A 23,723-nucleotide genomic window follows, 5' to 3' on the forward strand; every position below is an offset into this window, starting at 1 on the left:
AGGGTCCACCGTACAACTCTGTCTGTGGACAGCAACTCTGTCCTTGCACAGCAGAATAACATGTTTTATATAGCCCACACCACGTGTGGCAATTCTGTGCTTGTACACAGAAGGCAGTCAATAAATGTCTTTGACGATGCTCACTAGTCAATGGGACAAAATTAAAACTGTCTTCAAGAAACAGAAGTACTAAGATTCCATGACAAATTAGGAAGGGAAATTTCACAAGAAGCACGCTTCTCCTCCATTTTTCTTAGCTACGTGGAGAACATCCTTAACCAACCAACTGCAAAATGTTGTCAGGAAGTTAGTTTTATTTACATTTTCATAAAGTAATTGACTTACCAAAAACAAAACAAGCCTATACTTCCCGAAGATCACAAAGGTGCTGAGAAAGAAACTATTCACCAATCCTAGTTTGGTTCCAAAGCCTCAAACACACTGGCATTTCCCTAGAAATCAGTTATACTCCAGGACTATTCCAAGGGCCCAAGGTAGAAATCTCCTGGAACTTTTAATTAACCTCAGAAGGTCTGAGAAGAAGAATGGGAAAAATGCAATTTGACCAAGAGAATCAGTGCCTTCTTGGTCTAAAATCAACATCCAGAAAGGAATGGCCACAAGTGGGCCTCACTCACGCTGTCTACACACAGTTCTTCAGGCTCCAGTCGTGGTGCAGCTAGATTCCAAGGCCCCATCCCTAACGACTGTCATTCAGGAGGACTTCTCACTTCAAGAAGGTTCCCAGCCAGATGTGGGAATCACCAGCACAGCAAATTCTCACGCTGCACACACAGCTTGCATATTCCTTGCCATACACAGCTCAGTCTACGTCCAGAAACCAGTGGTCCCCACGTAAAAGGAGAAGAAAAAGTGGGGGGAGTGCGAAATAAAGTAAAAGTGAAAGGTGCTGAATGCAGGAGGCACCCATTTTAGCACTGTTCACACATAACCCCAAGATCCAGAATGAAACCAAGGGCAACATTTTTAGAAACTTATGGAAGCAGAAAAAATCATTAATCAAGGACATCAAAGTTACTACAAATCACCCAAAAATGTCTTACAAAGAAATGACAAAATAATGTCAGTGATCTATAATAAAAGTAAATTTTGTTCCCCCAATTAAGGAAACTTTATTTAGTCTGTGAATGCACCATCTCCACATCAGACCCTAACAGCATTAACAGGTAGTTAATCAGGTAGTCAAGGCCTAATTCTATGTGAAAGATATAAAATTTTCTACAGAATAATATGGGTCTACCATCTTCTCAAGATGGAGCCCATTTGGGATGTCTTAAACATTTTTTAAATGCCCAAATTATATACATTTTACTTAAAATATATACTTATTTTTATTGATACTTTTCCAAAGGCATAGAAAACTGAGAAGCATGTCTCAACAAAAACTCTTTCTACCTCAAAACAGTACCTTAGCTTCCTTGAGACAATTCTGAGTTTGGGAGTTTTCTGTAACTATTCATTCCAACTTTTAGAAACTGGCTTTTCCTATTCATTTGCTTTCAAATTTTGTCTTTTGTTCTAAGTATCACCATGTATCTTTTATTATCACTTTGACATATATGAAGCATAACTGATGATTTTTAAGGAGAAACTGACCAAACCAGTACCCCTACCACAAAATAAAATATCAAGGGAAAAAATTATCGAGGCCATAGAAGATCTGAACAAGATTTAAATTAACAAGCTTGATATAAAAAAATGACTGTGTACCAAAGCCACAAAGCAACCATCAACAAATTCCAAATAACCAACATTATACAGATCATGTTTTCTGGACACAGTGCAATCAAATTAGGAACCAACTAAAAGAATCATTAAAAAAAATAAACAAAAAAATACCAAGTGGATCCTGAATGGACATTCCCAGGACAATAATTACTGGGAAACTTTTGAATATAAACTCTATACTATATATTAGATGGCATCATAATATAAATATTAAATTTCTTAAGTGTACTAACAGTATTGTGGTTATACAGGAAAATGTCACCTAGTTCCAGTGATGGCATATTTAAAAGTGAAGTATCATGATGACTACAACTTACTTTAAGATGACTTCAACAAAAAGAAAGACAAAGAGGGGAGGGTGAGGAAGAGGTGAGAAATAACTACAAATGTGGCAAAATAATAACAGCTAGTAAATCTAGGTAATGTAAGGGTATTAACTGTGCTACTCTTTCCAATTTTCAGTAGATTTAAAAATTTTCAAAGTAAAAGATTGGGGAGAAAAACCCAAATCCACAAGTTTGGAATCTGTACTTGTAATTTGAAAACTATACAGAAGTGAGTTACATAACCATGGAATGTAGCTACAATGGTGCTTAGGGTTGTACAGACTTAAAGCACACTTACTACCAATTAAGAAAGACAGAAACAAATCAAATGAGCTGACTTCAACTCAAGAAGTTAACAGGAAAAAACAGTGAAAACCCAAGAAAGAAAATAATTAAGGAAGAAAGAAAAAAAGTTGGAACAAAATAATTAAGACACGAGCAGAAACAGAATGAAATAGAAAACCTAACATAAACTCTCTGAGCACAAAACCAAAAGGCAATTCTTTGAAAGCATTAATTAAGAGATCTCTAGCAACACTGATTTAAGAAAAAAAAAAGAGAGAAAAGAGAGTAAAGGTACAAATAATATTACAAATGTAAAGGAAAGCATAATTACAGACATATTAAGTTTTTAAGTCCTAAGAGAATTCTATTAACAGCTTTATGTGAATATAATTTAAAGTAGACAACTTTAGAAATAATTATCCAAATAGACTCAGGAAGAGATAGAAAACCAGGATAAAACTTTAACCAACAGTATGTTTTAAAAAGGAAAGTGTAGTTCAAAGTCTACCTTGCTCACCTCAGAAGATACCTACTACCTAGGTCATCCCTATTTTATATAAACTTTCAGAGAATAGAAAGGAAAAGCTATCTAACTTATGTTATGAAGTTAGTATAACCTTGATACCAAAATCAGAAAGACTCTACAATAAAAAGAAATTATAGATCAAAATTTATTATCAATTGTATCAATAAAAAATACTGAAAAGAACAGGCTGTGTCACTGTTGATTCACCCCTGATATTTAAACCAAGGACAAACCTTCTCTGGATGATACCTTAAAAAGTTATTAATACACTTAACAGTAAAATTTAAAAAATACATAAAAACATCTTTTCCTAATAAGATGGACACAGGACAAAATAGCCTGAAGGACACTGGACACTAAATCAACTGATTTCCCCACTTATGGCCTGTCATACTATCTGGAAAAAATAGTAATTTTCCTGTTATGATTTGCTCTTCCAAAACACACATCTACTACCTGATATTTAAGATATTTTAAGTTAACTAAAATGGCATCGTTTGAACATTCAAAGGGGACCTACAGTTTAATAACATGGCAGAACCAACCCATCCTACCTGTTTCTTCCCAAAGCTCCTCTAAAATAACTGTAAGATGGACTTCCCTGTTGGTCCAGTGGTTAAGAATCTGCCTTCCAATGCAGGGGAGGCAGGTTTGATCTCTGGTTGGGGAACTAAGATCCCACATGCCAAGGGCAACTAAGCCCACGTGCCGCAACTACTGAGCCCGTGCGCCACAACTAGAGAGAAGCCCAGGCGCTGCAACGAAAGATCCCGCACGCCACAACTAAGAAGCGACGCAGCCAAATAAATAAATATTAAAAAAACAAAAACAAAAACCGTAAGAGGAACGGGGGGATTTACTCACAATGCTAAGAGAATGGAAGAGACAACAAACTTTGAAGCTATAAAACAGATGTCCAGTTGACTTAGCAGACAAAAAAAGCTGAGAATTCTCTCAACATTCTGCCAGTGGAGGGGGCCCAGTAGCAAACACTTCACAATGAAAAACTACAGAAAGGCTCAGGAATTATTGACCCCAGGTATCACTGAAAAAGGGCAAAGAGATTGAGCTGAAGACAGGAAAATGAGTTTAAAAACACGACACTGAAAAGGGGGAATTAAGTGAAAGTCTACATGGCACTCCCTACAGCTCTCCTCAACTTGAGGCTACTAGGGATGCCGGCAGCCAGGCTTGCACTCTTGAGATGGGAGCTGACAATCAGTAATCAGTAATTTCATTACTCTACAGAGGGAGCAGACATTCAATAACTGTGACATTTCAGACAACTGTAGCAGAGACAAAACCCAAAAACACCCCCCAAAAAGGAATTTGGAAGGAAAACAGAAAAAGACATGAAGAAGAAAACATAATGGGAAAAAAACCCCACATATTCTCAGTGAGAAAATAGAAGATATTACATAAAACATAAAAGAACAGGATACTATTTTTAAAATTCAGAGAAGAAAATAGAACGCCAATATATGAAGTCTAACATTCGAATGAGTTCTAGAAAGTGAGAACAAGGAAGAAAGGGAAAAAAATAAAAGAACATTAAAAATATTTTTTCAAAATGGAAGGACATGGGTTTCTATACTGAAAAAGCCCAGTAAGTCCCCAGAACAAAGGATGAAAGCAACCTGTATGAAAGCACATCACTGTGAAATTTCAGAGACTGAGAATAAAGAGAAAATACTAAAAGCTTTCAGAAGAAAGAAAACAAAAAACCCAGATTACATATAAGATGAAACCAGAATGGCTTCAGTGGTAATAGTGGTAACAATCTCTTCAAAATTCTGAGGAAATTATTAATTACAACCTAGAATTCTATATCACGGCAAATGTATTAATTGGGAGGATAAAATAAAGATGTTTTCAGCTATGCAAGCCTCAAAAAACATCAATTTCCCATGACCCTTTTAAAGGAAGCTCCTAGAGAATATATGCCACCAAAACATCCTCTTTGTAAGAAGTAAGATTTCTCTAGGAATTAAAAACTGATCCTCTGTATGTTATTAAATCAACAGAACAGCTGTCAACTTAAAAAACACAAAAATACTGAAGTGAGGGACTTCCCTGGTGGCGCAGTGGTTAAGAATCCGCCTGCTAATACAGGGGACACGGGTTCCAGCCCTGGTCCAGGAAGAGCTCACATGCTGCGAAGCAACTAAGCCCATGTGCCACAACTACTGAGCCTGCACTCTAGAGCCTGCGAGCCACAACTACTGAGCCCACGTGCCACAACTACTGAAGCCTGTGCACCTAGAGCCCGTGCTCCGCAACAAGAGAAGCCACTGCAATGAGAAGCCCGTGCGCCGCAATGAAGAGTAGCCCCCGCTTGCCATAACTGGAGAGAAAAGCCCGTGCACAGCAACGAAGACCAAATGCAGCCAAAAATAAATAAATAAATAAAAAATTAAAAAAAAATTACTGAAGTGAAATTTTTACATCTGTGGCTAGATAACTGGTAAAAATTCATTAAGGAAGCAGAAGCACTGAAACCTGAGGGATTTCACTATGAAGTTCCATTGAGACCAGCTTTTAAACTTTTGCATTAGGAAAATGTTTGGTTTAATTAAAGCCTATTAAGAAACACATTCGCAATCATGTACATCTTGATAAACCTCAGTTGTTCATAGCAAAAGTGTGATCAGTTACGTGTATCAGCACAGTACTCTACCAGCTAAGCACTGCTCTGCTAGTTAATGAAAAAATTTACATCCCACTTTTTAGAGTTCACCTTTAAGGAGTCACATCAACAAGGAAACTTGTTACAAGTGGGAAAAGCCATCCAATTGTCCCTCCATATTTGAGGATTCAACAAACTGCGGATTGAAAAAAAAAAAATTCCAGAAAGTTGAATTTGCTGTGCTCCACCAACTATTTACATACCACTTACATATTAGGTATTACAAGTAATCTAGAGATGATTTAAAGTATACAGGATGACATGCATATGTTACATGCAAATACTATGCCATTTTTATTAATATATAAGGGACTCGAGCATCCTCGGGTTTTGGTATTCCTGGGGCTCCTAGAACCAATCACCAATCCCCTATGGATACCAAGGGATGACTGCACTGAATATAAAACTTGCTTATTGTTTTATAAGTCATAATATCCACTTCTGCTTATTTTCACTAATTATTTTAGAGTGATTACCAAAGAAAAAGTAAATGCGAGGATAAGATTCTTTCATTTTCACCCCAAAGCATCACTCCCCATAGCATCAACTTTCAACTGCTGATTTGGTTTTGTCCTAACTTCCATCAAAACAAAACCACAAGCCTTTCAAACACTGACAGAGAATTATATTCACCTAAAAGTTCTCTAAATGCCCCTAAAAATCAACACCACTATTTGTTTTTATATTGGTTTTCATATTATGCTCTACCATGTCCAGTATGCCTGGCTCCTTATCAGAAGGTTGCAGTGTTTGAACAAAAATAAAAACAAATTCACAAAAAAACAGCTTAAAACCACGCTTTTGGAACACTTTAAAGTCTAAATTAACACACCTTATAAACAGAAGAAATGTAAATAGCCCAAAATAGGGCTTTTCTAAAGCACCGTGACTCTGTCATCTGCTTTGTACAGTGTGAATGAATATACATGCCATCTGACAGCTTGAATCCAAGGTACTATACTGACTTGTTTTCCATACAAGTCCCGTATCCATTTATCACTTCCTATCAGTAATATAAGATTTGTATGAAAATTAAAGTTAACACCTACCTAAAACTACGTTGTCTACAACAGGAGCGTTATAAATGAGGCATTAACTTAGACCCAGCCCAGCAGCTCTCCCCAGAGTACGCAAGGCAAAGAGTGATGAGTAATTCCACCTGTGCAAGAACCTAACCACTTTCTGCATTCTGTAGTAATGCTTTAAGGAATCCAATGTTATTTCCTGCTCTCACCAATAACCTTTCCCGGCTGCTCTCACCAATAACCTTTCCCGCCCCCCTTGTGTTCTAGAGTATCAAGAGTGCTTATCACCACCTCCCCACTCCCCATTAACCCCATGTCAGAAAGAAAAAGTATATACGCACCTTAAAATCTGTATTATTGATATATTCAAATACCAAAGCTGGTGTCTTTGACTGCAAGAGAGAATATTAATGCTTTGTAAGTTTCAAACAATAAATGTAATTTGCTTCTGTTGTACTGGCCCACCCCCAAATCCCACTTAGATGAAAGAGATTCACTCATCAGGGAGAGCCTATTAAGAAAGAATCCTCTTGAAATTTTAAGTTTAGAATTTGCTTCAAAACAACTGGGGATGGTGGTTGTTGGGAAGTGGGTGGAGTATAGATGGAACAAAGTTGGCCACAAGCTGCTTAATGTGAGTTGAAGCTGGGTGATGTGTGCAGGGAGGTTTATTATACTATTCATTTTATTTTGTAAATGGTTGCAAAAGTTCATAATAAAGGTTTTGTTTTTGTTTTTTAAGAAGAGTTGTATTCTCTGACCAACCTGTCAGTGGGCCTGGCACATTATGTGAAGATTTATACTCTGCAGTGTTCCAGGTTGCCAACTACAAAAGGAGTGTTACGTTTTCATCTTGGGTTAATGAGCCAGATGCATTTTACAGAATTATCATAGGTCTTGGGAATTTATTACTGGTCTTTTTAGGATCCAGAAAAGTCTATAATTATCAGTAAGGCAGAATGTGAAATTATTGCCTTGGCTAGGGACAATTAGAGAATGTCTCACTTTACAAAGATGTGTTTCCTCCACAAATCATATAAAATCAAGTATTTTTGAGTACTATAATCTTTAATGCAATGAGTACAAAATGTTCAATATTTCCTTGTGTAAATACAGATGTTCAAAAGTCACATCTACCTAAGTAAGGTAAAATAATGCTAACTGGCAGTAACAAGCTTTCAAAATTGAGAGAAAAGCAGGGGCTTAAAGGGTTATAGGAAGAAATAAAATCATCTTGGAAATCTTTACAGCTGTGAAGTTTTGCTCAAGGAAGCAAGTAAAAGTTACCTAGGAAATAGGCCACAGTGCATGCATGCAAGTCTTTGAGCAAGCAGCAGACCTGGTGCAAGGATTCCTCACTGGCCCAACGCTGAAAGTTTCAACAAGACCACCAGATCTCTCTATAGGCTGGGAGCAAGCCTGTCCCCCTACAAGTTAGGGGATGAGGGTTCCCTATTGGTTTTCGTTCACCTTGATTTACTTGCGTTACATATCATGTAAAACACATACATGCTTTGAGTAACAAATTACAAAAACAGTAAGACAGGAATCATTAAGTTCTGTTAACTTAAAAAAAAAAAAAAAGCAAAATGAAGATGCTCTAAGTATAAAACTACATACTGGCCCACACTGCAGGCCATTTTCAAGGATTATGTAGTCCAGAGTTAGTCAATGTAAAATCAACCTGAGCTGATAAGGTTGGGATACATTTTTAATGCCTCAGATAGAATCCAGCACACAACCATCCTTCTCAATCTTTTCAGGGTCCAAAAGGAAAAACTTTTCTTTTTTTCAATTCAATGATACTGTGTAATCTTGGCAAATTACTTAACCTCTGCAGACTTCAGTTTTCTTATCTATACAATGTGACAATAATGTTACCCACCCCACTGAACTGTTGTGGGGATTAAAAGACATGATACCATTAAACACTCAGAACAGTACCTGGCACACAGTAAGCATTCAATGCATGTTAGCTACATTTTTATGTGGATGTCTTTAGCAGATAGAAGCAAAGACCTACTTCTTAAAAAGCTATCATGGGAGAACAGGGAAATATTCGAGGTAGAACAGGTAAAGAACAGAAATTGAATGGGAAGCTTGGCTAATCATAAACACTTAAGGTTACGTTACTCCCGAGGGAGAGAGAAAACAAAATTAAACAGCACATCTAAAATGGCTAAAAATTAAGCATTTTAACAAAAATATTTAAATTGCATCTGCATATACAATGTGAGCCCCAATGGTGGATGCAGAATTAAAGACCAGTATGAGAAACAGCAAGATAGTGACCTCAAGGGGTCTGTGGGGCTGTTCAGCTCTCTATGGCAAGTGTCCACATGGAGACACTTCTTATTTCCTTCTATAAACCCAGATTTTCAAATGTCAGGCTTACTTAAGTGAGGTAAAATAATGTTAATTGGCAGTAACAAGCTTTCAAAGTTGGGAGAAAAGCAGGGCCATAAGGAAATATTCAGCAAACGTTTGTGGGCCAAATCAAAATAATGAGGTAATAAACCTGGGACAGGGATTTTTTTCTACATAAACTTTTAGGTTCCATAAAAGTGGTGGTGGCTATTTTATCATTGGGCCACCATGACTTTTTCTGGTTTTCAAAATCAGTTAGTAGTAAAGACAAACACAATCATTCCCACTATATTATAATGATGTTTCCCATTATTTTCAGGTTTTGTGACTTGACATACACAAACACACAAACACACACACACTCTCTCCCGCAAGCACCAGGCACCTACCACAGGGTCCTTCACGGTGTCGATCAGCTTTATGATATTTGTTCCACCACGAAGGTTCTCCAGAATCTTAACCTCTCGTTTTATCTTCTTTTTCTTCACTGGCTTAAATACACAAGAGTAATCAGAAGTAAGACTCCTTTTGAAGTTAATAAATAAAACTTTAAAACAATGTTTATATCAAATGGATATTGTACTATCTTGCACACTGTGTTATGCTAAAGGGCATGTCTAAATTAGAAGAAAAAAAGAAAAGAAAGAAGAGATAAAATGGGCCTTCTCATAAGAATCAAATAATTCATGGACTCATATAGCTTATGTGTCAAATCTTTAAGTAGTTACATTTGGGGCACATAAAATTTTGAATACCCATGTCATACTTTAAAAATAAAATGCTTACTAGATAACTAACTGCCAAATGGAAACTGTTATAGCTCTGAACAGCTGTCTATCATGCACTCACAAATGGAAAAACTGAAACAAAATGGTGAGACACCTGCTCTTCCAATGGGTTGCATGTAATTTTGTCTTCTAGGAGCGAAGACCAGTTCACTGACATCAAGTTACAAACTTGTTTCCCAGCTGCTGGCTCCCGTGTCCTGTCTCCACTCCCATTCCCTTAATATCTAGAATCTGAAATCAGTTCAGAGCTAGTAAAACTAACTTCCCAAGAGATCCCATTCCTAAAGAAAGAGATGATGGGTCAGCAAAGGAGAAAACTGACCTCTGACACAGCAGAGACTGAAAACTCCCACTACCTACAAACCTTTCAATCTGCTGGATAGAAAAATCAAAAACCTTAATCAGAAATACTAGCCTTACGTATGTTATTTCTTGTCTTAAATGGGCTAAAGAGTTTGAAGAAGAATAAAAGTAGTTATGGAAAAATAAGCATTATCATAATCAATCATGCTTTATAAAGTACTTATCAAGTACTTAAACAGTGACTGGCATATAGGAAGCAGTCAATAAATGTTAGCTTTATTATTTTCAAAATTTTAGTTAGTAATAAATCATATTTCATCCTCACAAAATTCCTATGCAGTAGACTCAGGCAAGTTGAGCTATTTGCCCAAGGTCGCACAGCTAATTCTAAAAAGTGGGGGCAGGCTTCTAATCTAGACAATCTGACTGTAGGCCTCACTCTTAGCCACTGCGCTTTCATTTCCCAAGTGTGGCTATGGAAGAAACATAACTGAGGAAAAGGAGTATTCCACCACTGAGACACTGTTATAAAAGCACAGGCAAAGAGAGTCCAATGGATTAGCCATGAAACAAGACTGAAAAAGCCTGTGTGTATGTGGTGCTGGTGGGATGGGGGGAGATGTAATATACACACATGCCAGAGAAACCTCTTGTTGGTCACCAAGCTACAGCTTGAACACACAAGAAAACAGAGGAATTATGAAATACAGAACACCTGTATCACCTGTAAGAGGGTGCTCAATTGAGAGACTGGAATCTGGCTGCAACCTTCCAAGCCAGCCGCCATAATCATGTCCACTCCACTTTGTCAGGATTTTCAGTAGAATGGATCTGGCTACTGTGGTTCTTCCCCACGTCCACTTAGGAATTTTACTCCTTACTTCCCTTTTTCATAATTACAGAGCTCAATACTTTGGGAAAATGAAGCACTTGAATATGAAGTACAACTTGGTCAGAAAACAGCCAGAGAAGGATATACTATGAAATAAGTAGCCTATAAGCTTCAAAAATGTCAATGTCATGAAACACACAGACTGAACAACTATTCCAGTTTAAAAAGATATGACAACTGAATATAACACACGGTCTGGGATTTTCCTTTGCTATAAAGAACACTGTAAGGACAACTGGCAAATGAGAATGAGAGCTGTAGATTAACAGCGCTGCGTCAATGTTAGTTTCTGATTTTTGATCATGGCATTGTGGGTTATGTAAGCAATTGTTCTTGTATTTAGGAAATAGAGGAAATTAGGGATGACTGCAATTTCCTCTCAGGCACTTAAGACATGTAAAAGAAATATAATTATTTATATGCACACACATACACATCTATGTGTGTGTGTGTATATATATATATATATATACACGTGTGTATATATATATGAAAGAGTGAGAGAAAAGGATGAAACAAATGTCAGTATTTGAGAAATCTGGGTGAGAGATATGGCAATTTTTGCAATTTTTCTGTAAGTCTGAAATTTTGTTAGTAAGTTAAAAGAAAAATAAAAGCTGGCTATCATATCTAAAAATTTAGCCGATACCAGTATATTCAATGTAAGAAAATTCTAGAGTCAATAGTGTAGAATTCTAGAGTCACTATTGGAAAGCAGTTACACATCTGTGGGAGTGGCAACAGAGGGAGAAAAACACAACAGCCAGAAGAAGCCTGTGTTCACCAAAATCCCTCTTCTCCCTCTAACAGGGAATTAGTACAGGGGTAATCCATTAAATAAGTTGCTCCTATGACAATGCCCCATATAAAGCCTTGCTTTGTTCTCCCGTTATTCAGCAACAGATCAGGCAGGCACCCAGTTCCTAGACAACCCAGTTAAGATGAACATATTTTTCATTATGTCTAAAGGCAACCTATAGAGCATGTGAAGCATATTTTGTTACCCAATTGACACCTGTCCAATAACTTCCCAAACTAGAGACTGGGGACAGCAGGACAATTCTGAAGTGGCACAATGGAGTCACACTGCAGCTGGAGTTCTCACATACTTGCAAAAGACCAAGAGACTGTAAGAAAAAGGAGAGTGATGTACAGCTCAGGACACTCCCCTCCAAAGCAGGGGCACCAGGTCTCTACAGGACCCAGGCTACGGGTAACTCCCTTTACCCTCAAGCTCACTCCTCTGAACCTAAGAGATGCTCCAGAAGCTGAAAAACCAATGAGCTCCTAGGGAGTGAAAGCAAAGATTTAAATTCTATAAAAAGAATTGAAGAGAAAAAGTTAGGATTTATAAGGGAGGATCATTGCATCCGAAGGAAAATAAACCATGAATTTTTACAGAAATAAGGATGCTCTGACCCTCTAGCCCACTGTCTGCATTCATTCACCATCACTAAAGTGGAGAATACATTTCTATCACAATCTCATCATTTCACATTTCATCCTGCATGCTAGAAAAAGCCTCTGTCTCACCTAAGGTTCATTTATTCCAATTCAGAGAATATCTGGTTCTAACTGAATCAGTTTAGCTGTTTAACAAAACAAAAAAAATTTAAACTCCAAGTCTAGTAGATAAAATGGCAAAAAAGCTAAAAAAGAAATTAAAGTATTAAATCAAGTTTCAATAATAAATTAATTTTGGCACACACCTAGAGAGAATATTTAAAGGGGAAAAACTCATTTAAAATGTTCTGTGGGGCTTCCCTGGTGGCGCAGTGGTTGAGAGTCCGCCTGCCGATGCAGGGAACACAGGTTTGTGCCCCAGTCCGGGAAGATCCCACATGCCGCGGAGCTGGGCCCGTGGGCCATGGCCACTGAGCCTGCGCGTCCGGAGCCTGTTCTCCGCAACGGGAGAGGCCACAACAGTGAGAGGCCCGCGTACCGCAAAAAAAAAAAAAAAAAAGTGTTCTGTGCACGAGCTCTGAAAACAAAGAAAAACAGATTTTTTTCAGAAGGTCTCTGCTCACAGGCAAAGACTCCCAGCTATTCAGGAGAACCTTGTTCAATGTAATCCAAGAGTAAGGTCCTTTTTCTCTTTCCCTATTCACCAACATTAAACATTTTAAAACAAAAGACCAATTTAGTACTGGCTGCTTAGAAAGACAAAAGTTGATAAGGCCAGTAATCTGTCCTATTTACTTACAGCAGATTTTTAAGAAGCCAGATCTGAGAATGATTTCAATTACTAGCATTTAATTGTGACTGAATTTGCAAAGTAATGTCTACCAAAGGCATAAGAATTATGACCTCAATAAATGCCAGCAAATGTTAATAGGCAAAGTCCTGTTTTAATTTCTTTCCAAGCATAACTGAACTAATAAATTCAAGGAAGGCAGGAATATAGCTCAGAACTTTCAAATCTGGGATTACTTTTATTCCACTACCAAAGCAACAACTGCTCCACTAAGATTAATTTCATCACCTGCAATAAACAATTACAATGAACAATGGTTGTCAGGAATGTAGGATAGAGGAGAAAGAAAGCTCAGTCTGGATGATGGCTTTTATTTTATTACCCTGGTAGCATCTCTAAAATCCATCATGACTGACCTAAATATAAACATTATCTGAGCAGTGTTTATTTCTTCACAGCAAATTTGCCCCTATCTTTCAACTCTCATCTTCTCAATTACATTATCAACGTCTTGAACTGTTTATTCTAGATTAAAAAAAATTTTTTTATGTAAAAATGTGAGGCACATAGCAGGACTTTTGAATCTCATGGAGAGGATGGTACAGTCCTTTCTACTACTGGTTCTGCTCTCTGAGCAAGTGATCAGGATGAGACTTGGAAGAACTGTATGGGTTAAAAAAGTATAAAAACACTGGTTCTTGTGGTATCAAACAAGAAAAGAAAGTAACATTTCACTTACACATTAAACATGCTGCTGTGGATACACACCAGAGAACGCAAGTCTGGGTCCCTATAGCTCTCTGGGCTTTAACCTATCCCACACTTCAACCAGTAACCCTCTGATGTCAAATATTTCCCTTCAGAAGAATAACTCCCAAAATCATTGGAAACAAATTAATTCCATTTGACTTCCAGTGAGTGCTTGGCCATCTTTCCAGTACAGTTCAGAACATCCAGCAAATGTCCTACTTGTTTTCCTCACATCTACCAAGACTCCATGGGAGGGACCAAAGGTCGTGAACCTAGTGCTTCTGCCCCCACCAGCCATGGTATCCCGAGCAAACTGCAGGTTCCCCTGGATCCGTAAAAAAGAGGCTGGGTTCTAGTAATATCCATGCTCCCCTATCCTGTGACTCTGTTTCACAGGTTAACCACACTCTCAATGTCTGACCCCACAACCACAATATTAGAAACAGCACTGACTAGTTCACAATTTTTAATATTTTTATTTTTTTTAAAAAAATACTTTTTCATTTATTTATTTGGCTGTGCCAGGTCTTAGTTGCAGCACGCGGGATCTCTGTTGCTGTATGCAGGATCTAGCTCCCTGACCAGGGATCGAACCCAGACCCCCTGCATTAGGATCGCAGAGTCTTAGCCACTGGACCACCAGGGAAGTCCCCAAATTTTTATTTTTAATACTTTAATAATACTCTTTTTAACACTTTTTATACCATGAGACATGTGTAGAAACTAGAAATCACCAAAATATTTAGATAAATTAGTATCAATGTCTTGTTTCAGAACAATGATGTCTTGGCACACTTGCCTAATAAAGTAAATGGAGGTAAAAAACCTAGCAGCTGATGAAGTAGAAATAAATGAGAAAGCACAGAGCAAACACCATTTTGATATAACCTAAACAGCCACCAGCCCACTATGAAGTAACTAAAAAAATCTGTAATCAACAGTCATCTCATCCTTCTTTTAACACTACCTCCTGCAAGTACAAAAATTTAAATATACCTACAAACAAGTAGGCTAAACATGCTGAAAAAATAAACTTGTATTACCATCATTCTTTGTCTGAAGCTTGATAATTAATTTCTGGAGGGAAAAAATGGACAGCCAAGCTCTTTGTATAAAATAAGACTACCAACAGGAAACCTAATATGAGGATTTCCAGTCCTTGCAGCATGGGTCCAAAAGCCTGCACATTTGTTTTTTAAAAACTGGTATTGCAAAAAAAAAAAAAAAAAAACTGGTATTGCTCTTAACTTCTACTTAGAAAACAGCAGTTGAATTCGAAGGATCCCAAGGACTCTAAGAAGAGATGAAATCCATACATAGGTGATACTCATAAAGTGCTAAAAGTTGTCCAAAATGGCCAAATGTTTTTGTCTATACCTTCCTGAGAGGTACTAAAAAGGAACTGAAAAGTTGACTTTTCAAAATCAAGATGAAACCTCAGGCACAAAAGTGGTTTTCTGCCCTGCTATATTAACCCTTACCATCCACCCCCTCCCCACCTCGGCCTTTTCTCCTCAAAACAATTTCTGTCAAAAAAAGATATAACCTCCCTATTGATTGGAAAGTTTTCTTTGAAGATTTCCAACTCAGGATCTCACTTCAGCATAGACAGAAACATTTTGCTCACCAATTTCTAAATTCCTAAAACCTCTTAATAGCCCCAATATCTTTTGATCACCAAAATATTGAGAAATCTACTGATGTAAATTAAATGATATAAAATCCCTCTGTGGTCATTCATCATCCAACCATTGTCATATATTGAAAAGGACTGGACGGAATGTTTGCCAAAAAAGCAGGCAGCCCCTGGCCTCAAGGAATGTACCCTCTGTCTCAGTCACAATGTGCACATCAATATATAATTCCTTCCTGAAGTTGAAATACAGTACGCCTAGATGAAAAGGAAGCTTTTTCTGGATTCCTTCAAATTATGAGCAACTGGCACTCTGTTAAGGAACTAATTTCCTGTGGCCAAGCACCACAACAGTAGGTATTAGTCATAACTTTGACTTATCTGAATAGGGGCACTTTACTGAGTAAAGACCCTATTCTTTTTAAAAAACAATACTTTTAATCTACTTTAATTCAGCCCGTCCGAACAAGAAAACCTGACAATACCATTAGTACTTTCTTACCCCATCCTTCAGACAGAACAAAATCTGGAGAGAAATGTCACAGGGCTTTGAAAGACAGAAAGTGAGTGTAGTTTTCACCAGTGGAAACAAGGTGGTTCAGGCTGCACTCTGAGAAGAACTTGTGTGGAAAAGATACAAGAAACAACACTTCATTAGCCAGAGCATCAAGGGGGCCTCCCAAGTCTTATTCGAGAACACTGGAACTTACTCTGTGCTCAACGTTAAGATCTTATAGTCCAGTGCTAAAATGAGCAGTAAGAGACAGGAAGAATGGGAAACAGGAGTTCTGGCTAAGGGTTATTTCAACATAGTGATGTTAGATATGTTTCTTTGTGCCTACATTTCTTGTCGGTTAAAAATAACCTTCAGCTTCCATATTGGGTTCCCTAAACATATCCTCCGAATCTTTAGAGCAGGGGAAAAGCTATCCAGCAACTGAGGCTATGAAGCTCTCTACAAGGATGACTAAAGGGCAACGGGATGCTTCCCTAAATGAACGTACTGTTATTTACATGTACACCTGAATGCTGTTCCTTCTCAAAAAAGACACTACAGGAAGTTGCACACTTACCCTAAAAATGCTACCATCGCACAAATGTTTAGACATTTTTCTGGAATTGCTTTAGAGTCAGCAGTTCATTCTTCTGAATGTACAGCAATGGAATGTGGATATTCCTAATTTCAACTTATGCCTTGCTTAAAATTTCCTAAAGAGATTTTAAGCAGCTTATATTAAAAATATTTATGCTAATGTATAAAGAAAAAAATTGTATGCCTTTGCCAGGTGATTTCTCTGAAGAGAACATTTCTTTCAATATTTATGCTTGTGAAGAAAAACAAACAAAAAAGATCACATGACTCTGTAGGTACAATTCATATTTAGGGAAGAGGAGAGTTAAAAACTCCACGTCTTCAGTATCAGTTCCTCACTTCTTACCCCAGTGTTTCTGACAGCACAAATAATTTGCCTATTTCTCTCAACTGCAATCCTGCCTCTTCATCACTAGGCCAGGATGGTACTGCGTAATAGAGATGATCACTTTTCGGAAAGGTGATTTTCAGACAGTCTAAGCCTGACCCCTCTTTCTAAATAGGGACACAGCTGCCCTAACTCTACTTAAGATACAAAAACAGCTTTTCAATCCCACATTCTTATTCACAAAGCCTCTTCAAAATGGCCACAATGTAACTCTTGTATATATAAAAGTGTTTATATTAACACTCTGGTCATCTCAAGATTTCACTAAATGACATGCACACATATTAAATAATCTAGCAATGATATGAATACCCTTCACAGATTCTAAGAAGTACTTTTTAGTACACCCTATAAAACATTATCAAAGCTACACAATCAGTCACCTGGAAGATAATTTAGCCAAACTTCATGCTCATTAAGATCATGCCTTCATTCAAGAGATGACAAAGGTGTATGTTTAACAAACTTAGGCTGCTAAACCAGATTCAGGCTGTTTTGTTCCCATTATTATTTGTGATTACAAGTGTATCCCCCACTGCTCCCAACTTCACTTTTACTAGCTGATAAGCAACAATGAAGCTTCCTGACACTATTGGCTCACTATATCCACCCCACCTGAAACTTTTATCACCAAAGGAGAAAAAACAATGATTATCCACTGAGGTGTTTCCCTCCGCTCAGGCTTCAAGCTCATCTTCGAAGAAGCTACTCTAATTGTTTCCAACTTCCTCTCTGGAATAAGCAGCTCAATACTCAGGGAGCTCCTGGAGTGACAGGATCTTCACGAAAAGGCTCTTCTTGCTCCCGAATACCTATTTATTTTGTAACAAATGGAGACCCTTTGGAATTTTCACTTTGGGACCCTATAATTACATTTCAGAACAAGAACGTTCCTGAACTATCATGATTTGAAACAGGTCTGTGTATTTTCTTGAAAGTTCACAGGAAAACGGGGTGGGAGGAGTAACAGAGAGACATCAGGCAGAAGATATGTAAAATGAGAGCTTGTACTACTCATTCTAGTATGTGGCTGGAGTAGTTTATATCCTCCTGACCTGTGAAAAAGAAATTTTAACGCCACTCATAAGACACTCACCTTGAGAATTTTGACAACCACTCTCTCATTGTTGGTGATGTTAATGGCCTCAAATACTTCACTATACTTTCCCCGACCAAGTTTCCGAACCAGCTGGTAATCGTCTTGATTACTGTGAAAGGCAAGAAAGAGCGACACATAAATGCCAGGACTTGGGATTAACTGAGCCTATGCCCACTACACACCCCCATCCAGCCACTTCCATTAATCAAGAACTTGGAACTGTCTATATACATCATGCCACGACTCATTACCTAAATGAAAGCCACAACATAAACTTGGCTCCCTTCACTGGATGCAGCTCCTAACCTAACTGGTCCCTCATTAACTTGGGGGAGATGAGGTAGGAAGGCAAGGGTCTGAGCCAATCTAGAGAGGTGAGCAAAGCATCACCATCCTGGAGGCTCAGAAGTGCCCCTCTGCCCACAGCACCTGCCTTATACTTCACACGCCAAAGGTAGACAGCCCCTCCTTTGAGAGTCTGGACGTCTTTAAAAAATTTCCTCCCACCCAGCCTCATTTCAAAAAACGAAAAAGGCAGAGAATTTTAATAGCTCAAGAATACAGCTGCTGACTTCCCACCCCAATAGAAACCCCAAAGCGTGAGAAGGGCCGCTCCCTCACTTCCACCAGGCTCTGGTCCCTGGACCCCTACACTTGTCAGTAAGAAAGCATTCCCTGGGGTGAGCGGGAGAGAGGGGTGCGCACGGCGGAGAGAAAGGAACGAGAAGGGGGGAGAGGGAGACGAGAACATAGTGTGTGTGTGTGTGTGTGTGTGTGTGTGTGTGTGTGTGTGTGTGTGTGTGTGTGTGTGTGTGTGTGTGTGTGTGTGTGTGTGTGTATCTGCCGCCCACCCCAGACCCGAGGAAGCACGGGCCCAGCGGGGAGACAGATCGCTGGGGGACAGATCGCGGGGAGCGAGTGCGGTCTGCGTCGGGGGGCGGCCGGGCGGGGGTGGGGGTGAGAGGGCCCGGCGGGGGACGGCGGCGGCTTTACCCCCAGCTCGGGACGTGAGCCTCATAGTCCCAGTACTCGCGGCTTCTCAGGCTGTTCACCTCGGCGTAGACCCGGGCCCTGCTGCCCGCGGCCGGGCCGGGCATGGCGGGCGGGACCGGGGGGCGCCGCGGGGCGCCGAAGGCGGCGGCGGCGCGGCGGGGGTCGCGGGGCGGCGGGCGGAGGAGGCGGCGGGCCGCGGACCGACGGAGGAGGAGGAGGAGCGCGGCTGCGGGCGGCCGCGCCAGGCCGGGCCCGCGGGGGCGGGCGGGCTGGGGGCGCGGGGGGCGCCGGCCGAGCCGGCCCGGCCCTGGAGCGACCGGCGGGGCGGCGGGGCGGGAGGCTCTCGCGCTCCGCGGCGGCCTCCGCTTGGCTCGCAGCCCCGCGGCGGCGGCGGCGGCGGCGGCGATGGCTGCACCAGCAGCGGCAGCCGCCGGCCGGGGAAAGGGTAGCGGCGGCGGCGGTGGCGAAGAAGGAGGAGGAGGAGGAGGACACCCGGAAAAGGGGCCGCGCTCACTAGGAGCGGCCGCCGCCCGGCCCGGGGCCTCCCGAGTTCACAGCGCCCCCTGCTGCGCAGGGGGACCCGCCCGGCGGCCCGGCCCCACCCCCCGGCCCCGCCCTTCAAGGCTACCTTCCAAGTCTCCCCATCCTCGGTCTGGCCTAACGCCCTCATCACGGAGTCTCGTCCACCCACAGGTTACTGCCCTAGAGGCTTACCCCTCGTATACCCTTTTAGGACTCTCCTAGAGACCCCTACCTAAAGCTCTCTACTCTCTCGTCATCCAGAGTTTACCCATCCCAACCTCCCAAACGGAGCCTGTTGTGACCTTTTTGTCACACAAAGTTTCCATCAAGTCCTTCCCTAATGACTTGATCTTCTCTCAGAACCTCTCCAACTCAAGGGAGTTCCCCATCCCTCCCAGAGACACCCCATCTTCCCCCAATGGACCCTGCCGTGTCACCCAGAGACTCTTGAACCTCAAGACTTCCCCTTCTCTCCTCATCCAGAGCCTTCCTCACGAAACCCTTCTTTTACGCTTTCCCCCAAATTTCCTTCCAGAACCTTCCCTAAGAACCCTCTGTATGTTCACTTCTGTCACTTGGTTAAGTTGGAGTCAGCCGGGTTTCTCACTGTAAAGTTCCTATTTTTCCCTTTGTAATTAATAAGCAATTTGTGGGGAGATACTTTAGGACCATGTAAGTACCCTGGTTTTGTTTGGGACCACAGAGAGCAGGAGAAGAATTGTGAGAGTCCTGCCGGCCGGGACAGGCTAGGGGCATGGACTGAGGGTGGGGTAGCCAACCAAACTTTGGCCTATTTTACTATGTTGTTTTCTAGCCCTGAACACTTTTTTTTTTTTTTTCAGTACGCGGGCCTCTCACCGTTGTGGCCTCTCCCGTTGCGGAGAACAGGCTCCGGACGCGCAGGCTCAGCAGCCATGGCTCACGGGCCCAGCCGCTCCGCGGCATGTGGGATCTTCCCGGACTGGGGCACGAACCCGTATCCCCTGCATCGGCAGGCAGCCTCTCAACCACTGCGCCACCGGGGAAGCCCCACTCTTCTCTCTTTGATCTTCTGGGCCTTTCTTTTCTCTTGCTTTCCCATCCCACATTTTTTTTTTTTTTTTTTTTGTCAACAGAACTTCCTCACTCAGCCCAGGTTGCTCTGACTCCAATCCTTTTTCATATTCTGTTTTCCAGGTGAGACCCTGTTTCCTCCTTTTTGATATAGGTAAGGGCACAGACTGTGGAGTCAGATCCATCCCAGGTCTGAATCCCAGCCCTGCTACTTACAAGCTGTGTGACCTTGGGTCAATAACTTAATCTCTCTGTGTTGTAGATTTTACAGGATAAAAATAGTAGTGGCACCTACTTCACAGGGCTATGGGGAAAATTAGACAAGGTAAGCCATGTAATACACTTAGAACAGTGTCTAGCAGATACTACATGCTCAATATTATTATTATCAGACCAGGGCCTTCCTCCTATCACTTTTCTGTGCTTGAGATCACCACATGCCCATCTTTCAGTTCTTCTCTACCCTCCAAGCTTGGCCAGGGCCACCTCCACCCCCTCCACTCCCATCTTCCTATGCCTGACTCCTTTTTCCTCTTCAAGTCTCACCTTTAAGTTCACTTTAAATGTTAGAGTTGATACTGCTCTATCCCAGCACCCATCCATATTCTTCAGAAAACTGCATATTTTCTAATTATTTGTTTCCTAGGTTTTTGTCTGTTTCCTCTACGGTAGAAACAGCGTGAGAACAAAAGCTGAGTCTGGTTGCTCACCACTGTCTCCTCCAGCATCTGCCACAGCTCAAGGCTTTCAATGAATACAGTGTTACCCTACAGAGCGTGTATTAATTACAAAGGGCAGCCTGGAGGTCATCACGCTAATCATGAATCAAACTTAACATCATCAGTAAGGAACTAACTGACCCTCTGATGTGATGCATCAAGAAGGGACACAGCATTTGCCCCCAGATTTTAACTTTAACCAGGCAAATCCAGACTGGGGAGCATTCTGCAAAACAACTAGCCTGGACTCTTCAAAAAGATGTGTCACAAGAGAAAACAAAACAAAAAACCAAAACTCTGGAGTAGTGCTCTTGATTAAAGAGCCTGAGAGATATAACTAAATGAAGTGTATCATTCTGGATTCGATCCTGAATGAAAAAGGTAGGAAGGAAAGAGAGACGGAGGGAGGAAGGGAAGGAGAAAGAATACAGCTAAAAGGACCCTACGTATTGGGACTACTGAGGAAATTTGAATATAGGATGTATATTACATAAAAGTATTGTATCAATGTTAAATTTTATGTGTGAGGATTACGTTGTGGTTAGGCAGGAGACTCTCTTGATCTTAGGAGTTATATGCCAAGTGTTTAGGGATGAAGTATCATAATATCTGCAACTTACTCTCAAATGGTTCCCCAGAAAAACATGGGTTCCTGAAAGCACAAGCATGCAAGGAAGAGGGGAGAGATTAGAGAGAAATGTTGACATTTGGAGGATGTGATTGGACTACACGAGCTCGCAATTTTTTGGTACTTTGAAAATTTTCAAAATAAAAACTGGAAAAAAATAAATAAAGCATTTATGGAATAAGTGGGCTTTGGAATTTAATTCCCAAACCTGCAAACCTCCCTAAATCTCTGTTGCATGAGAAGATACAAACGTTCTCAAATTCTTAATGCAGCCTTAGGATTTCTTTCTGACAAGTCCCTGTGAACTAGTCTAGACCGGAGGTTTTCAATTCTGAGCCCTGGATGAGCTTCCTAGGTTCAAGGAAACCTTGACACTGTGCAAATTTGTGGGTCAGTGTGTGTGTGTGTGTGTGTGTGTGTGTGTGTGTGTTTATGCATATGGGTGTGTGTGCATTCTGTCCTTAGCATCCATCAGATTCTCAAAGGAGCCCATTGCCCAAAAAGGGTTCCAAACTACTGGTCTAACTACTAGGTCCAGTCCCAGCTGGGGTTCCATTCCTTACCTCCACCCTCACCCACCTCTGACCCCACCTACCCTCCCTGCACCTTTCTCTCATCCCTCACCACCTAACCCACACCCATCTCACGTAACCTGCTCCCACACCTGCCGGGATGCCTGAGGATTTGCCCACACACTCTGGTGAAAAATGCCGTTGGATTTGGCTGACACTTGGCTAACTCAGCCCTGAAACCTGCAGTCAGTCCTCCCACAGCCAAATGGAGTATGCTTTTGTGGTTTCTTGGTAGGTAGGTTAGGCACTCCATGGACTTTGTAGAGACCCACCTCCTCTCCTTCCTGCCAGTTTGCCATGCAGTGTACTTGGTGTGAATTAAGATGGGCGATTGGAGATGGTACCAATGCAGCTTTCACTGAAGGAGTAAGATTCACTTGGATATGGAGAAGGACAGGCCAGTGGCTTGGCAGGGATGGCAGACAGGGTAGGGACATTCAGTGAACCAGAATCAACCTCCTCTAATTACTCTGTGTGGGTGGGTTTGAGGATGAGCATAATTCAGGGTTACACAAGGGAGAATGAAAGAGGGCATCTTGAGTCAACTGGCTCAAGAATTTAATACCAGCTCCTCCTGTGCCCCCAAATTCTATCCAAATACTAAAAAATAACCCCCAACCCCCCTCCGAAATTAAAAAACCCTCACAAGAACACCTTCTATCTTTCCAAGCCCTATTTCCAAAACATTTGAGAGGTTTACAGGCTTTTATGCTATATTGCTGATTCTTAGAACCTAGCCCAAGAAAATGATGACAATTATGATCAAAGAATTATTAATGGTAGTGACAATTTGTGTGTTCAATATCATTGAATCCTGCAAAAACCCTGAGGCTAAAAACCATTGAATTTACCCCTTAACTGGGTGGATTATATAGTATGTGAATTATATCTCAAGAAAGCTGTTTAAAACTCCAGTGAGGTTGGAGCTATTGTAAGGATCTCCTTTTTGCAGTTGTGGAAACCAAGACTCCAATGACATGGATAACTGAAGCAGAGCCTGGATTTGAACTCTGGTCTTTCTGACCACCAAGTCCGTTTCTGATTCAGTATATTCCCCCAAAGACCTAAAGATGTTCATCATGAAAATCATCATCTTTAAAATCATGAAAATGTAAAACAACCTAACTATCCC

The 23,723-nt window shown here is 40.7% G+C and overlaps 1 protein-coding gene across 1 annotated transcript in view; it reads right to left on the reverse strand.

Annotated features, from left to right (window-relative positions):
• Positions 1–19,206, reverse strand: part of CSNK2A2 (casein kinase 2 alpha 2) — a 38,582-nt gene extending 19,376 nt beyond the window's left edge. The window contains exons 1-4 of the mRNA XM_065898739.1: positions 19,098–19,206; positions 18,102–18,213; positions 9,354–9,455; positions 6,939–6,989 (exon numbers count right to left, since the gene is read on the reverse strand). Coding sequence (XP_065754811.1) covers positions 6,939–6,989; positions 9,354–9,455; positions 18,102–18,213; positions 19,098–19,201 — 369 coding nt within the window. The 5' untranslated portion in view covers positions 19,202–19,206. The remainder of the gene's footprint in view (positions 1–6,938; positions 6,990–9,353; positions 9,456–18,101; positions 18,214–19,097) is intronic.
• Between the last annotated feature and the right edge of the window lie 4,517 nt (positions 19,207–23,723).

The sequence above is a fragment of the Phocoena phocoena genome, chromosome 20 (assembly GCF_963924675.1).
Source record: "Phocoena phocoena chromosome 20, mPhoPho1.1, whole genome shotgun sequence".
Classification (NCBI taxonomy): Eukaryota; Metazoa; Chordata; class Mammalia; order Artiodactyla; family Phocoenidae; genus Phocoena; species Phocoena phocoena.